The sequence below is a fragment of the Ascaphus truei genome, chromosome 11 (assembly GCF_040206685.1).
Source record: "Ascaphus truei isolate aAscTru1 chromosome 11, aAscTru1.hap1, whole genome shotgun sequence".
NCBI lineage: Eukaryota > Metazoa > Chordata > Amphibia > Anura > Ascaphidae > Ascaphus > Ascaphus truei.
The window spans coordinates 54342945-54361031 of NC_134493.1; the positions used below are offsets into that span (position 1 = coordinate 54342945).

Sequence of the window (18087 nt, forward strand, 5' to 3'; positions counted from 1 at the left end):
TCCCGCAAGAGGGACGTGTCTGACCCGTGTGTCCTGCCCGTGCTCACGTGTGGATGGGATGTGTCTGACCCATGTGTCCTGTCCGTGCTCACGTGTGGATGGGACGTGTCTGACCCGTGTGTCCTGTCTGTGCTCACGTGTGGATGGGACGTGTCTGACCCGTGTGTCCTGTCTGTGCTCACGTGTGGATGGGACATGTCTGACCCGTGTGTCCTGCCCGTGCTCACGTGTGGATGGGACATGTCTGACCCGTGTGTCCTGTCTGTGCTCACGTGTGGATGGGACGTGTCTGACCCGTGTGTCCTGCCCGTGCTCACGTGTGGATGGGACGTGTCTGACCCGTGTGTCCTGCCCGTGCTCAGGTGTGGATGGGATATGTCTGACCCGTGTGTCCTGTCTGTGCTCACGTGTGGATGGGACGTGTCTGACCCGTGTGTCCTGCCCGTGCTCACGTGTGGATGGGACATGTCTGACCCGTGTGTCCTGTCTGTGCTCACGTGTGGATGGGACGTGTCTGACCCGTGTGTCCTGCCCGTGCTCACGTGTGGATGGGACGTGTCTGACCCGTGTGTCCTGCCTGTGCTCACGTGTGGATGGGACGTGTCTGACCCGTGTGTCCTGTCTGTGCTCACGTGTGGATGGGACGTGTCTGGCCCGTGTGTCCTGTCTGTGCTCACGTGTGGATGTGACGTGTCTGATCCGTGTGTCCTGCCTGTGCTCACGTGTGGATGGGAAGTGTCTAACCCGTGTGTCCGGTCTGTGCTCACGTGTGGATGGGACGTGTCTGACCCGTGTGTCCTGCCTGTGCTCACGTGTGGATGGGACGTGTCTGACCCGTGTGTCCTGTCTGTGCTCACGTGTGGATGTGGGTATATATACAAAAACAAAAATATTCAATTTTTACATATTTTTATTTTATACTGATGGAATAAATTATATTTTACTACAACTCGGCGAGTGCTGCAGACATTTATATTGGGGGGTGTGTGTGCTTCCACTGCAGACATTTATATTGTGGTGTGTGTGCTTCCGCTGCAGACATTTATATTGGGGTGTGTGTGCTTCCGCTGCAGACATTTATATTGGGGTGTGTGTGTGCTTCCGCTGCAGACATTTATATTGGGGTGTGTGTGTGCTTCCGCTGCAGACATTTATATTGGGGTGTGTGTGTGCTTCCGCTGCAGACATTTATATTGGGGTGTGTGTGCTTCCGCTGCAGACATTTATATTGGGGTGTGTGTGTGCTTTCGCTGCAGATATTTATATTGGGGTGTGTGTGTGCTTCCGCTGCAGACATTTATATTGGGGTGTGTGTGCTTCTGCTGCAGACATTTATATTGGGGTGTGTGTGTGCTTCCGCTGCAGACATTTATATTGGGGTGTGTGTGTGCTTCCGCTGCAGACATTTATATTGGGGTGTGTGTGTGCTTCCGCTGCAGACATTTATATTGGGGTGTGTGTGCTTCCGCTGCAGACATTTATATTGGGGTGTGTGTGTGCTTCCGCTGCAGAAGGTCCCCATGGGGACGAAACGTCGGGCCTATGTGCACTTTGGGTGTAACAGATGTACCTTTTTGCTTAATCTGCGTGTTGGGTGGGTATTCTAGGTCTTTCGTGATATCACTTGACTAGCCCAGCTCTCCCGTACCGCGCATCGCGAATGCCTCTCGTAAGGCTCCTCACCCAGGTCTGCAGCCAACTTGAGGATACACCCCCCCCCCCCCCTGGAGTTCTTTGCAGAATTTCTGCAGAAAGCGTGCAGAAGTGATATAATAGGACCATGCTGCTGTGTGGGGTTATTGCACGGATCAGTGAGGCTTCCTGCGTTATTAATATGCATCTCCTTTGGGTGTGTGACGCAATGGAACTTTTACTCGTCTCTTCTACACAAACAAGTGCTCCTGTCATTAGCAGGTGCACCTTCCCCAAACACACAGGGAGGATCCTTCGTGGAAATATATACTTGGGCGCAACCCCTCCTAAGAGCAAAGCATACTAATGACCTTTCTCTGTCTCCCCCCCCCCTTCTCTCTGTCCCCCCCTTCTCTCTGTCCCCCCCTCCTTCTCTCTGTCCCCCCTTCTCTCTGTCACCCCCTCCTCTCTGTCACCCCCTCCTTCTCTCTCTGTCACCCCCTCCTTCTCTCTCTGTCACCCCTCCTTCTCTCTCTGTCACCCCCTCCTTCTCTCTTTGTCACCCCCTTCCTTCTCTCTGTTCCCTCCCCCCCTTGTCTGTTCCCTCCCCCCCTTGTCTGTTGCCTCCCCCCCTTGTCTGTTGCCTCCCCCCCTTCTCTGTTCCCTCCCCCCTTCTCTGTTCCCTCCCCTGCTTACTTCTCTCCCCTCCCTTACTTCTCCTCTCTCCCCCCTTACTTCTCCTCTCTCCCCCCTTACTTCTCCTCTCTCCCCTCCTTACTTCTCCTCTCTCCCCTCCTTACTTCTCCTCTCTCCCCTCCTTACTTCTCCTCTCTCCCCTCCTTACTTCTCCTCTCCCCTCCTTACTTCCCCCCCCTCCGCCGCTTACTTCCCCCCCTCCGCCGCTTACTTCCCCCCCCTCCGCCCTTACTTCCCCCCCCTCCGCCCTTACTTCCCCCCCCTCCGCCCTTACTTCCCCCCCCTCCGCCCTTACTTCCCCCCCACCGCCATTACTTCCCTCTCTCCCCCCATTACTTCCCCCTCTCCCCCTTACTTCTCTCTCTCCCCCCCTTACTCCCCTCCCTCCCCCCTTACTTCCCTCTCTCCCCCCCTTACTTCCCTCTCTCCCCCCCTTACTTCTCTCGCCCCCTTACTTCCCTCTCCCCCTTTACTTCTCTCTATCCCTTCCCTTCCTTACTTCTCTCTCCCTTCCCTTCCTTACTTCTCTCTCCCTCCCCTTCCTTATTTCTCTCTCCCTCCCCCTCTTACTTCTCTCTCTCCTTACTTCTCTCTCTTCTCTTTTTCTCCCCCCCTTCCTTCTCTCTCCCCCCTTCCTTGTCTCCCTCTCTCTCCCCCCCCTTACTTCCCTCTCTCTCCCCCCCTTACTTCCCTCTCTCCCCCCCTTACTTCCCTCTCTCCCCCCCTTACTTCCCTCTCTCCGTGTCTCACTCCCCTTCGTCCCCATCACAGACATATTCCCCCTCCCTCTTCCCCCTTTCTCTCTCTCACTCCACCCTCCCTCCCTTCAGACCTGTCCCCTTCCCTCTTTCTTTCTCTCACCCCTCCCTCCCCATCAGACCTGTTTCTCTCCCTCTCTCCCCCTCCCTCCCCATCAGACCTGTTCCCTCCCCTCCCCCTGCTCCTCCTCTTTCTCCCAGCCTCCCCTCTCTGTCTCCTGCAGTCTTTCGGATGGAGAGTTCCCGGATCACCGGCTGTCACCGCTAGGAGACCCCTCCGGACCCCTTAACTACCCCACCCCTCCCTGCCCATCAACACCCCAGACCCCCAATCACACCGCATAACCCTTTCTTGCCAGCAAGACCAGCCTCATCTAAGCATTTATCACCCCCCCCCCTCCTACCCCCTCCTGGGGTATTTATTGCACCCAAACCCCTCTGGATCTGCACCTTGTTGGATTATAAAAGGGGGGCTGGTGGGGAAAAGGGGGGCTTTTATTGGATTTGCAGCCTGGATTACAAATATACCCCCGGAATGCTGCCACTCAGGACAGATGGGGCAGGTGCATCTCCCAACAGGGCTCTGACCCCCTTGCAGTAACCCCCTTTTTTGGGGGGTGGGGGGGAGCTACATTGGAAGGATACATGATGGAGGAGAGGGTCTGAAGCCACAAGGACATCTACATCAGGACCACCCATATACCCCCCCCCCCTCCAGCCTGTAGGGGCAGATGAGGATGGAGAGGGGTCACCTGAGGACTGCCTGGGGGTTGGGGGGCAGCTTGGACGCAGACTATCTCGAGGGGCAGCACATGGGGCCAACTGGGGGCCTGACCTGCCCCCAGCAGGTGGGGGGCAGTTTCTTGGTGCAAAAGTGGGAAGGACCTGCCTCCTTGCAGCCCAGGCTGGAAGAACAGGATGAGCAGGGTGAGATTATGCCTGAGCCAGAAGAATCATCATTGTTGCCCCAGGGGCTGCAAGGGACAGGACGGGGGCAGGTGGGAGAGACTGTGGGAGGTGGGCACTGGGTGGGGGACGAATGTGGCCGCTTTAACCTTTATACGTTGGATTGGACCCCTCAATCTGCCCAGATGCCCCTGTCTCAGATTCATTTACCTCCTGAATCTGACCAGATGCCCCAGTCACAGACTAATTTGCCCCTCGAAACTAACCAGATGCCCCTGTCACAGACCTATTTACCCCCTGAAACTAGGAAAATGCTCCTATCACAGACCATTTTGCCCCATAAAAAAGACCAATTGCCCCTTTACTCGGGCTCACCCTTTCAATCTGAACAGTTGCCCCTCTCTGAGACCACATTACCCCATGACAGTGACCAACTGCCCCAGCTTACAGTGGTTTCTCCCTTAGAAACTGGCCAGATGCCCCAGTTTATAACCAGTTTGCCCCCTGAAATAGGCCGGATGCCCCAGTTTGCTTGGAGCTTGGCCCTACAAAGGGACTTGATGCCCATTTCTCCTGCCAGTTTACCCCCTGAAACTCAAAAACTGCCCCTGTCTGGAAATTGTTTGACCCATAACGGTGAGCAATTACCCCTATCTGATATCTGTTTGCCCCATGACACAGACCGCCTGCCCCTATTCCCCTTGGACTCATTCGTAGATTCTTACCAATTGCCCCAGTCTAACAACACTTTGCCCCATGAAACCGAACAGCTGCCCATATTTACATGGGACTGGGCACTCAGCACTGACCCGATGCCCCTGCCTGTGACTGATTTACCCCCTGAGGCTGGCAAACTGCCCCTTTGTGATGCAGAAGATCCGTTTTCAATTTTCCGGTTGGATACCCCACTAGAATCTGAGCAGTTATCCCCTGAAACTGCCGGCCTGTCCCTATCAGCTGACCTCCAGTCCTTATCTGACCTCTTCTCATGTATGGTAGCCGACCAGCTACCCCCATCCCAAAAGGACCGTGACCCGCTGTATGACGTAACCGGCCAATTACCCCTCTCCCAAGTGGACACAGTCTTGGAAACTGAACAATTGCCCCCGATTAATGTAACTGCCCCACTGCCCCTGTCTCAATCACATGTACCCTTGGAAACTGACCAGTCACCCATTCTCGGTACACCTGGTCAGTTGCCCTGTACTCAGGCTGATTTACCCCATGAAAGTAGGCAGCTTCCCCTTCCAAGCGTAAGTGACCAATTGCCCCTGATTCATTCAGACCAATTGGCTTTCTCCTGTTTGGTCCGTGAACCTGGCCGGGGACCCCTTCTTAATGGGACTGACCAACCACCCCTGTACCATGTGGACACGTTGTTGGAAGCTGGCCAGTTACCCCAGTCTTGTAAACGCTCTCCTTATAAAACAGACTATTTGCCCCCTCCTGATGCTGCTGACCAAATACCCCAGTCTGAATTGGACTCTCCCCTTAAAAGGAACCGGTTGCCCCCAAAAGATGTTACGGACCAGCAGGCCCTGTGTATTTCTGACTCCTACTATGAACCCCACCTCTTGGCCCAATCCCTCTCCGCTTCACCCATTGAAACATGCCAGTTGCCCCTGTCTGATTCCGACTCATTGACTGAAAGTAACCAGTTGCCCCATGCTGAATCGGATACCCCCAGGGAAATAAACCAGTTGCCATTGATTGTTGTAACCGATTCCTTTGATCTGTTGGACCAGTCCAGTGAAAACACGCCGCTGCCCTCATCGAACGCAAAAAAACAGTTGCCCCGGTCCCGAGCAGACTTGCTCCTTGAAACCTCTCAGTTGCCCCTGGCTCAAGTTGACACACCTCTTCAAACTGCCCTGTTTCCCCCAGGTGACACAACAGGTCAATTTTCCCAATCGGATCCACTCCATGACAGCACCCAGTTACCCTCACGAGATGTAACGGGGCAGATGTCTCAAATGGACTCACCCTTTGAAAATACCCACTTGCCCCCATTTAGTGCGCCTAGCCAGTTGCCCCTGTCTCAAACAGACTCACCCCTGGAACCTACCCAGTTGCCCCGATGTGATGTCACTACACCACATCAGCCTGCTGACCCTCCCCTCCCAGCTGTGCCCTGCGCCACCCCTCTGTACGGGGAGGGTGACCTGGACTCGGGGTTGCCCCTGGACGCTGGCCCCTCCGGTTTCGGGGACGAGCTTTCCCGTCTCCGTGCTGTGTTCGACGCTCTGGACCGCGATAAAGATGGCTTTGTGAAGATGGAGGACTTTGTGCAGTTTGCTACTGTGTATGGAGCAGAGCAGGTAAGAGAGAGGGAGGGAGACTTGCAGTTTCAATGGGACATAAATATACTGCAATATATAGCTTTGATAAGTATCACGCCAGCCAATTGTCCCAGGGATCCAAATTAGATTGTAAGCTTACCATCACAACTTGACAACTGATAGTGTGTAAAAAAATATATATATATTTTGTGTGTGTATATATTTGTTGATATTTATATATGTATATAGTTGTTGATATATATCTGTATGTGTGTGCATATTTTTATATATATATATATATATATATATATATATATACACAAAGATACGTGCGTGTGTACGTAATTTTATTTATATATATATATATATATATATATATATATAAAATCACACACATTATACACATACGTATAATGCTTGTGTGTGTGTGTATATATATATATATATATATATAGAATTTCTTTATAGAAACGCTGACTTAATTTATATAACTACAGCTAAAACGCTGCATTAACCCATTCAGCACTGAAAGTGGCAGGGGACGCCGTTTGCATATGCGCGATGACAACAGGGCCTCGGTCAGGGATAGGGTGTCCTGGGTCTGTGGCAGTGAAGAGGTTAACCCCCACCCCTTTCCTGTGGGTATGGGTGTCCTGTGTATAATGCCCAGCAGGATTATGGGAGGTAACGAGAGCCGCTGGGAGCAGCTCTGGTTACCAGGCTATTGTATGTATGGCTGTCGTGCCACCCAGTAACCCTCCTCCTCTCGGTCAGTGGTTGTGCCAGTGTCCCTGTGTGGTGTGTGTACCAGTGAACAACACCCCAGAACATTGTCACGAGTAGGTGTGCATATGGCTGCCAGTGAGTATTTACCGCTTACAGGAACCACACTCCATGAGGCGTGAAAAAAACATCAATGTTTCTCAAAGATCAATGATCCGGTCCCCAGTGCCGGGCCTTTATCCGGTCCCCAGTGCCGGGCCTTTATCCGGCCCTTTATCCGGCCCTTTATCCGGCCCTTTATCCGGTCCCCAGTGCCGGGCCTTTATCCGGGCCTTTATCCGGGCCTTTATCCGGACCTTTATCCGGGCCTTTATCCGGTCCCCAGTGCCGGGCCTTTATCCGGTCCCCAGTGCCGGGCCTTTATCAGGTCCCCAGTGCCGGGCCTTTATCCGGTCCCCAGTGCCGGGCCTTTATCCGGTCCCCAGTGCCGGGCCTTTATCCGGTCCCCAGTGCCGGGCCTTTATCCGGTCCCCAGTGCCGGGCCTTTATCCGGTCCCCAGTGCCGGGCCTTTATCCGGTCCCCAGTGCCGGGCCTTTATCCGGGCCTTTATCCGGGCCTTCAGAACCGAAACCGTGATCTATGACAATCATCCTTAATCTTCACGCAAATGCAGTGTGGCTTCCTGTACATGGGATTATACGTGTGTGTGTGTGTGTGTATGTGTGTTTATTCTCACCCTGTCTCTGTTGTATAACACAGTGTTACAGTAAGGCAGGGGTTCTCAACTGCAGTCCTAAAGGGCCATCAACATGTCAGGTTTTTGGGATGTCCCTGCTTCAGCACAGGTGGCTCAATTTGAGCCACCTGTGCTGAAGCAGGGATATCCTTAACACCTGTCCTGTTGGGGGGTCTTGAGCACTGGAGGTGAGCAGCCCTGCTGTAAGGGGGGGGGGGGGGGTATGTAAACACCATTGCTCCCGCGCTGTGTTACTTGCGACCCGTATTGCTAGGTTACTCCTGGCCTACTCTGTGGGACACGGCCACGTGCCACTGACAGGACTAGTTCAGTGACAAACAGCCGGACTCGATCAGTGACGGATGTCACTGACCCAGAGTGCCTTATTGCCCCAGCCTCCTGCTTCCACCCCCCGCCCTTATTGCTGATCCACTGCTTCAGTTAGCGGGGCCGGCGCAGTGTGTGAGCGTGGGAGGCTGTGACTCTGCGGGGCGGGGACTTCCTGTCCTATTGTCTGATTGTGTTTAATGTGCGTATTGTGTTATAATTCCCTGTCCTGTCTCTTCTGTAAAGCGCCGGGTACACTGTGTGTGCGATATACATAACGATACACATACATCTCTCGTCTTACATGAGGGAACAGCACAGTTGCATTGTGGGAAGCGCTGTTGATGACACACTTTGCCACCTTGTGGCCTACATCTTTATTATATCATCACATAGATCACAGACACATTACAGAATAATGCTAATCCTCTGTAACATACCTCGCTGAGCAGCGTTTTACAGCTAGACTGGCGCCCCGGGGCTGCATGGCGCTTCTGTAATGCCCAGCAGGATTATGGGAGGTAACGACAGCCCATTGGGAGCAGCCAGGCTATTTGTATGGCTGTGTCGTGCCACCCAGTATCCCCCCCTCATCTGTCAGTGGTTGTGCCGGTGTCCCCTGTGTAACATTGGGTAGGACTGTTCCATTAGTTGGACCGAGGGGAGTTGGCGATAGAGCCGTGAGACTGCAGTGATGCTGGTAATAAGTCACTTCAGGTGCAGAAGCGCCGTGCAGCCCCGGGGCGCTAGTGACGTCTACATGGAAAATGCTCCTCAGCTAATTATGTTACAGAGGATTGTCATTGTTTTGTAATTTGTCTGTCATCTATTAAAGAGTCACCGGCAGCGGGTCAGGTTTTCAGGATATCCCTGCTTCAGCACAGGTAGTGCAGTCATTTATTGAGCCACCTGTACTGAAGCAGGGATATCCTGAAAACATGACCTGCGTCGAAGGGTTAATGCTGCATTCACTCTGTGCGGGGGCGGAAAGGGTTAGATTCCGGCGGGCCCCCGGGGAAAGAGTTAACAGGAGATTCTCTGCAAGACGGGAGAGGGTTAATCCCAGCGAGCCTCCGGGAGGGAAAGGGTTATTCCCCGCAGTGCCGTGCGTGCCTCCGGGAGAGGGAAAGGGTTAACGCAATGACGCTGTGGCGATCCCGGGAAGGAAAGGGTTCATCCCTGCGGCGCTCTGCGTTCCTCCGGGAGAGGGAAAGGCTTCCTGGAGTGCCGAAGGGTTTTGTCCGATACAAAATGGCCGCCGGTTTAGGGCTCCCTCAGGCAACCAATCGGAAGAGGTGACATCATCGGGAGATGACGTCGCGGCTTTCTGTCGGTGACCCCCCCCCCATGCGGCAAATGACCCCAAAACATGTAAATCCCCTTTTGCCAGTGGGGGTCCACTTGTCAACTCCGAGTGACACACCCTCCCCCTCTCCTCCCCCCCCCCCCTCTCTCTGGTTCAGGTAAGGTTATCTTGTAACGCCACACGTCATCCATGTTGCTTTCCCGTTTCCCGGCAGGTAAAGGAACTCACCGGTTACCTGGATCCGGCCGGTTTGGGCGTCATAAACTTCCGGGATTTTTATCGGGGCATCTCCGAAATCCAGAATGAAGGTGAGCGCAATTAACGCCTCAGGTGCCAGCCACGTTGCAGGCCCCTAGACGATTCAAATATATTGTACTATATGTTGCTGGGGGGTTTATAAAATGGCGCAATCCCACTACAATGATAGTAATGTTTAATAGGTTCAAGACAGGTGAATTACACCATGTGACCCACCCCCACAAAAAAAGAGTCTCCATAGTAACCGAAGGTGGGTTTTTACGATCTTTACTTGATCTCTTTTTCTGGCGGTGAGACTGTTTGATATACAGGCAGACGGTCAATCTCCATTTTGTTTTATGGATGTTTTTTTCGTGTTAACTGATGATGCTGTCAAACATGTCAAGTCCCCCCTCCCCCTTATGGTGCCTGATCCGTGGGGTCCCCTGAAGCTGACTGCAGCCCCCCGACCTCAGAGATCCCCCCTGGTTTCCGAGATATTAACAGTTTTTGTGTCTATTGTTGACACAAAACTACAAAGATGGCCGCCGGGGACCAGTAGACTAATAGAAAGTCACACGGCATCCCCTGACATCACTTCCCTTGATGATGTCACAGCTTGCTATTGGTCGCCAGAGTGAGGCTGACCCCGGTGACCATATTGTTTGGTGCGACAAAACTAATTATGTCTCCGGAATCGTGGGGACCCCAGAGGTCGGGTCACCATGGATAATCTCAGTGGGACCCCTTTTTTTCCCCAGGGTGGGAAGCAGAGGGTCACTGAAGCCTAACTGTGCTAATTTCAGCTCTGGTGACCGCCTAACTCCTGAGATACTTTCCAGTAAAAGTAGCGTGTTGCAGTTCCGTGCAGGGGAAACAAAATGGCTGCTTAAATCTCCCTCGTCATGAGGGCCAATAGGAAGCCGCAGCATTGTCCATCGTGGCTTCTTATTGGCTCGCGTGACGGGGGAGGCTTTTAAATACCAGAAAGTACTGGCGCTACTGTTACCGGTCAGCATCTTGGGAGAACCGGGGCGTCCCCAGACTTGAAGACACTGAGGTTCAACTCCGGTGGGGGACCCCCCCCCCCCCTCCCCGGGGACCCCCCCCTCCCCATCCTGGTAAATTAAAAAAAAATGACACGAGATGGTGTTGTGCGCTCCTGTCACCGGCGGCGGAGCAATCACCTGACTGTGTCGGAGAAGGGATCGCGTGACTGCTAGTGCTGGAGGGGCTGACACTCAAAGGGTTAATGGAGAATTTATTTTTAATTATTCGGACTCCATTGAAATCTCTGACGCTGATACTGAAAATCAGTGAGACTGCCCCCCTCCAACTAGCGAGACTGACACCCCCCCCTACTGTAGAGACTGAACCCCCCCCCCCAACTGGTGAGACTGCCCCCCCCCCAACTGGCGAGACTGACCCTCCCCCCCAAGGTGAGACTGAGCCCCCCCCAACTGGCGAGACTGCCCCCCCCCTACTGGAGAGACTGAACCCCCCCCCCCCCCAACTGGTGAGACTGCCCCCCCCCCCAACTGGCGAGACTGACCCTCCCCCCCCAAAGTGAGACTGAGCCCCCCCCCCAACTGGCGAGACTGCCCCCCCCCCAACTGGCGAGACTGCCCCCCCCCTCTGGCGAGATTGCCCACCCCCTCTGCGAGATTGCCCACCCAACTGGCGAGACTGGGCCACTGAACTGGCGAGACTGCTCCCCCCCAACTGGCGAGACTGCCCCCACCCCCCAAAGGTGAGACTGGCAGAAAATGAGCGGGAGTTGACACGTACCAGGACAATAGATGACAATAAATGGTTTCAAAGGAAGCCAATTACACCCAGATTAATTTTGAGCGCAGTATGCCCATTTTAACGGGTAGCGGGCTCTTATGATGTGCTAGGTATGTAATAGGCACTTGTAGGTTTTCTTTAGGGGCATATCGGAGCGCCTCCACGTCCATGTCTGGTTTTGATCACGTGATCGCTCCTGGAGTAAAGAGTGTCACCAAAAATGAAAGAAAAATAATACAATTCAGATATCCTGCTGGTCTTATCATAACCACCTGTCAGGCTTCACGATGGCAGTTAGGCCCGATGTGGTTGCTATGATACCAGAGCTTATAGGTACAGGCAGGGCTATTGGGACATTGCCAGAGTTGGGATGTAATGATGCGTGTCATTTTACAGTCTGATTTAGTTGTCTTAAAGGGGTCAGTCCCTCCTAGGAGCAAAGTGTACTAATGGCAGTGACATGTTTAAGTTGTCAGTCCCTCCTAGGAGCAAAGTGTACTAATGGCAGTGACATGGTTAAGGGCTCAGTCCCTCCTAGGGGCAAAGTGTACTAATGGCAGTGACATGGTTAAGGGGTCAGTCCCTCCTAGGGGCAAAGTGTACTAATGGCAGTGACATGGTTAAGGGCTCAGTCCCTCCTAGGGGCAAAGTGTACTAATGGCAGTGACATGGTTAAGGGCTCAGTCCCTCCTAGGGTCCTAGGGGCAAAGTGTACTAATGGCAGTGACATGGTTAAGGGGTCAGTCCCTCCTAGGGGCAAAGAGTACTAATGGCAGTGACATGGTTAAGGGGTCAGTCCCTCCTAGGGGCAAAGAGTACTAATGGCAGTGACATGGTTAAGGGGTTGTCACGGTGACTTTATGACAGGCTGTAATTTACACAAAATATATATAAATATATACTGTATATACCTGGGTTTGAACTGGGACTAGACTTAGATATGATAAAATATAATTTATTCCTTGATAAAGGTGAACACACAAAATGTACAAATAACAGCAAAATATAGGCACTTACTTAAAGATGGCAATGATGAAAACAGTCCCATCTGGACTGGCAGTCATACAGCAAAACCTGCATCATCCCAAGACCTTGCATAAAGACACAGGCCTGATGACATGCAGACATGAAGACATGAAGACAATACATGAAGACAATGGGTAAAGGGTGGCTCTGACTTATATATCATTTTAACCCTTCTTTCCCAGTCACGGCGCCGAGCCGTCTAGCAAAAGTCCCTTTGAAGCTTTTGAAGCTGATTTTGGACTTCCATTGTTTCGTGTGAAATGTCACACTTAAACTGGTCAGTTCCTTTGGTCAGTTGGGCCAAAGATAAGTAATTAAGCAATTTAGCCTTTGATCCCCAGGTTTTTGTAAATTCCAGCAGGATGTGTTTCCTGCTTATTACCATAGCAGAATGGAACCAAAATTCCATATCTGCTGTAAATACCTACCTAACTTCATAACTTCTGTTCAGTAGTACTTACAGGCAGGTGAGCCATATTAATACATTCCGTCACACCTGACGCTCCCAGAGAGACCAAACATTACAGTGTAATATTAAAATTAAGAGAGATATTAATATCTGGCCCTTAGTAGCTGGTAGATCTCAAGTGTTTAGACTTATCAGGTGGGGCTAAGTCCCACGAACACACATATGTAACTCTTAGCATGTTCGGCCAAGGACATCTCATAATATTCTTATATTTAATAAGGTCACTCATCCTGATGTCCTCCTTGGGTAGCCCCACCCTTGCCCCCATCAATAAAACCTTTGAAGCAGGGAGGACATTTGTCACCTGGGTTCAGATTACTCTGGCAGGATACCTTTTGCTGTAAGGTGTGAGTTATAATGCTCACCCCCACTCTAGCTTCCTGCAAACAGGTATTAACATACTGTACACTAAAAAACCCTTCTGCTTTTCACATTCAACTTCAATTCAGCCTTTTGAAGTCTAGATTTCCTGAAAAGACACAATACAGTGGTATTTTCTTAAACTGTAGCTTATTAACCCCTTAAGCCCCAGTGTGTGTGGTGCAGACACTGATATAACAATACAACATGGGGGAACGGGAATATACATTTAGACGGCTGAAAAATGGAGCATGAAAAGGCGGGAAAAAGGGAACAACTGGCTATAATCGCTATTTTACCAGAGCTCTTTCCCTCCCGCAGCAACCCTAGGGTATGTGTGAGTGCCAACACCAGGATAACACAATACAGTTACACAGGGGAATAAGCATTTTCATGTCATAACAAGGGTTGAATCACATTTCTGGACCTCAGCCCAGTTAACCCCTGGTCTCCCTGGCGAGGTTAGAGGGTGGCCAATTGGGGGTGAACCCCTGTACTCCTGGGCCAAATCCTCCCCATCGTCACAGGGGTCAGTCCCTCCTAGGGGCAAAGTGTACTAATGGCAGTGACATGGTTAAGGGCTCAGTCCCTCCTAGGGGCAAAGTGTACTAATGGCAGTGACATGGTTAAGGGGTCAGTCCCTCCTAGGGGCAAAGAGTACTAATGGCAGTGACATGGTTAAGGGGTCAGTCCCTCCTAGGGGCAAAGTGTACTAATGGCAGTGACATGTTTAAGGGGTCAGTCCCTCCTAGGGGCAAAGTGTACTAATGGCAGTGACATGTTTAAGGGGTCAGTCCCTCCTAGGGGCAAAGTGTACTAATGGCAGTGACATGGTTAAGGGGTCAGTCCCTCCTAGGGGCAAAGTGTACTAATGGCAGTGACATGTTTAAGGGGTCAGTCCCTCCTAGGGGCAAAGTGTACTAATGGCAGTGACATGTTTAAGGGGTCAGTCCCTCCTAGGGGCAAAGTGTACTAATGGCAGTGACATGGTTAAGGGCTCAGTCCCTCCTAGGGGCAAAGTGTACTAATGGCAGTGACATGTTTAAGGGGTCAGTCCCTCCTAGGGGCAAAGTGTACTAATGGCAGTGACATGGTTAAGGGGTCAGTCCCTCCTAGGGGCAAAGTGTACTAATGGCAGTGACATGGTTAAGGGCTCAGTCCCTCCTAGGGGCAAAGTGTACTAATGGCAGTCACATGTTACTCCTATAACTTATTTGATCTTTAACTTTTCATGCAACGTCTTCATACTTAATGTATAACCCTGTTCTCCTATGTAACTATGTATTTATAATCATGTATTTGTCATTATAACTCTGTGCCCAGGACATACTGTACCTGAAAACGAGAGGTAACTCTCCATGCATTACTTCCTGGTAACACATTTGATAAATAAATGAAATTAATACATGTTTAAGGGATCAGTCCCTCTTTATTCCTTTTTAACCCAAATCTGACACCTATTAGTATTTGTGAATCATTATTTAGAGTTATTATATAAACATGGTGAGTGGACACACGGGAGGGGTGTGGCTGCCTCTGGCGGTTCCCTTGTGTCCAACTAGAGTTTGCACAGGAAAAGCCCTCTCTCCCCTAGCCTTTCTGATAAGGACAGGGTGGGTTAAAGCTAAAGAACCCCCCCAACCCCCTGTTCAGAGACCCCCAAAGACATCATACACCTTTGTGAGTTTGGCAGCAGAAGATAGGAAGGGTTAGTGGCTTAATTTGGGATTTATTTGGATTTTAATATCACTTTTGTCACTATGTTTATCACCTTACATATTGTTGGAAATATTTGCTATTATGACTAATGTTCACCAATACTGTACTTATTATTAGCACTAATATGAACGCGCCTCTTTCTCTTCTTAAGAGGTTTAACGCCCCACTTATATTATTATCCGAAGTATAATGTTTAAGTCTTTAATTCAAGGGTTAGGGCAACTCCAGTCCTCAAGGGCCACCAACAGGTCTGGTTGAGCCACCTGTGCTGAAGCAGGGATATCCTGAAAACCTGTCCTGTTGGTGGCCCTTGAGGACTGGGGTTGCCCACCCCTGGTTTAAATGAATGTAAAATGACATTAGAGTACGCGTGTGGCCTTTCTCCTCAATGTTCTCCGATTTGGCCCCTTTGGGGAACCAGGTGAAGACCCCAGCTGTAGGCCGAGCGCCATTTTATTAACCCATCTTTGCACATTGTCCAATGTATCTCCGCCATCCCGGAGGTCCGGGCTCTGGAATTGAACACGCAGGGCTGTAGGCGTGTCCCATATCCCTCCCGTTACAGCAGCTCTGCCCAATAAATCCCAAATCCCTCTCCGTCACACCCTCGCTCAACCACACATTAAAGTCTTTGGTGTGATGCGTCCTGCCTTCCCCGGCCCTGTATACTGGCAATACCTCTGAGAGAGAGCCGCTGGGGACACTACCTGTACAGGTGTCCAGTATTGAACCAGTCTGTCCTGTATTTGGAACCTCTGTCCACTAAAAGATAAGAGGTAATAATGGACATGTATGTGTCTGGTATTACCTCTCTGGACATGTCTTTGTCCGGTATTACCTCTCTGGACATGTATGTGTCCAGTATTACCTCTCTGGACATGTATGTGTCTCCGGTATTACCTCTCTGGACATGTATCTGTCTCTGGTATTACCTCTCTGGACATGTATGTGTCCGGTATTACCTCTCTGGACATGTATGTGTCCGGTATTACCTCTCTGGGCATGTATGTGTCCGGTATTACCTCTCTGGACATGTATGTGTCCGGTATTACCTCTCTGGACATGTATGTGTCGGGTATTACCTCTCTAGACATGTATGTGTCCGGTATTACCTCTCTGGACATGTCTGTGTCCGGTATTACCTCTCTGGACATAGTGATTTGACCGGCTTGGGGGGCCGCAGGATTTCCCTGAACAGGGAGAGAGCAGGGCTGTTGCTAGGGGGATGCGCAGCTTCCTCCATCCTGATTGGCTGCATTACCCAGCAGCAGCCAATCAGGAGGATGTGTCAGAAGCCTGGTGGTGGGGCCAAGGAGAGGAGGAAACAGCATGGAGCGGTAAGAGGGGGTGGTGTGTGTGTGATTGTCTCGAGCGTGTCACACATTTAACCATTGTGTCCAATGGGGGGGAGGGGGTCCCTGATGGTAAGATGGAATTAAACCCGTCTCTGATCCCCCCTCCCTCCCCGTGCAGATTTGGACATGCAGCTGTATGACATGGGATACCCCACGGAAGAAGAGCCCCCCGCCTGCTCTGTGGATTTTGATGACTTTGCAGCATACGAGGTAAGGCCCAGTGTGCTGGGGAGTGGAGGGTGGAAGGGGTTAATAGGGCGATGCTCTGCAGGGTAAATCTTTGCTAGGAGGAAGTTCTATTTGCCTAAAGGGGCAGTTCCCCCTTCCCCCACATAGAATTAATTATTATTAAAGCACTGATCTCTGGTCCCGATGCCTGAGGATGCCCCGGTTCCCCAGATAGGCCACATGACTACAAACATGGCCACCAGACTACAAACATGGCCGCCAGACTACAAACATGGCCGCCAGACTACAAACATGGCCGCCAGACTACAAACATGGCCGCTAGACTACCAATAGAAAGCTGCAATGTCATCTCCTGAGTACGATGTGACTTTTTATGTTGGCTGCTGGGCCGACCTCTGATCCCGCTACCATTTTGTGTCCGACCGGCCGGCACATATTTTGCCCAGGGCCGAAATGGAGAAACTGGGGGCATTGTGATCACGTGACCACTCCATGGATTGACCAGTCCCTGATGAGTCTTCTTCTGTTCCCCTGCCGGTCAGATCAGTGCCCCACAGCAACGCAGAAAACCAATGAAACAGCCATTTTCAGCTCTCCACCTCTCCCTCTCTCCCTCCACCTCTCCCTCCACCTCTCCCCCTCCACCTCTCCCTCTCTCCCTCCACCACTCCCTCCACCTCTCCCTCCACCTCTCCCTCTCTCCCTCCACCTCTCCCTCTCTCCCTCCACCTCTCCCTCTCCCCCCTCACCTTTTCCCCTCCACCTCTCTTCCTCCCCCTCTCTCTCTCTCTCTCTCTCTCTCTACCTCCCCCTCTCCCCCCCACCTCCCCCTCACTTTTTTCCCTCCACCTCTCCATCCTAATGGTGGGTAGTGTGGGGGTCAGTCTGAATGGGTCTGGAGTCCCTTCTGTGTCACCCTGCTGTGACAGGGACATCCTGGCTCAGCTACAGGTTGCTGCCGTCTGTGTCACTAAAGTCATCGCCAGCATCAGGAGACTGAAGGTCAATTGTCTACAGCAGGGGCGGCCAACTCCAGGCCTCAAGGGCCACCACTGGGTGAGGATTTCAGGATATCCCTGCTTCAGCACAGGTGGCTCAATCAGTGGCTCAGCCTTTGACTGCATCACTTGTGCTGAAGCAGGGATATCCTGAAAACTTGACCAGTTGGTGGCCCTTGAGGGCTGGAGTTGGCCACTCCTGGTCTACAGACTCATTGACACTTGGGACCCTTTTCTGCCACGGTCTGCTACGTTGGGAGGGCCAGACTGCATTGTGGTTGGCTCTTTTTCTTTGCTCTGTGTCACTATTTCAAGCTGCAGTGGGCAAGACAGGGGTCAGAGGTCAGGTGCCACTGTGCCACCATAGATAGGCTCTAGGTCCACCTCGGTCACCTCAGAGTGAGAGGCTCCGGTCACTCTAAGTACACAGGACCGTTGCTGCCCTCTGCTGTGCAGAAGTGGGATTTCTTCTGTGAATGCCAAGGTGCGTAACAGTGCCCCAGCGAAGGGTTAAATGCGAGGTGTTCTTGGGGCCGGTTGATTTCCGGCGCGATGCTTTGCATGCGAGCAGGGACCGGGCGA

At 51.8% G+C, this 18087-nt stretch overlaps 1 protein-coding gene across 1 annotated transcript; it reads left to right on the top strand.

The window, feature by feature from the left end:
* The first annotated feature begins 3253 nt into the window (after positions 1-3253).
* On the top strand, positions 3254-16609 carry RAB11FIP3 (RAB11 family interacting protein 3). Its single transcript, XM_075566382.1, has 3 exons — positions 3254-6310; positions 9579-9672; positions 16437-16609. Exons 1-3 carry the CDS (start codon positions 3818-3820, stop codon positions 16592-16594), a joined length of 2745 nt encoding a protein of 914 aa, XP_075422497.1. The 5' UTR covers positions 3254-3817; the 3' UTR covers positions 16595-16609.
* The last annotated feature ends 1478 nt before the right edge of the window (positions 16610-18087 follow it).

Coding starts and splice junctions, on each gene's coding strand:
- RAB11FIP3 (XM_075566382.1), top strand. CDS start 3,818: ATGAGGATGGAGAGGGGTCACCTGAGGACTGCCTGGGGGTTGGGGGGC. Junction 6,311..9,578: donor CTGTGTATGGAGCAGAGCAG/GTAAGAGAGAGG, acceptor GTTTCCCGGCAG/GTAAAGGAACTCACCGGTTA. Junction 9,673..16,436: donor CTCCGAAATCCAGAATGAAG/GTGAGCGCAATT, acceptor CTCCCCGTGCAG/ATTTGGACATGCAGCTGTAT.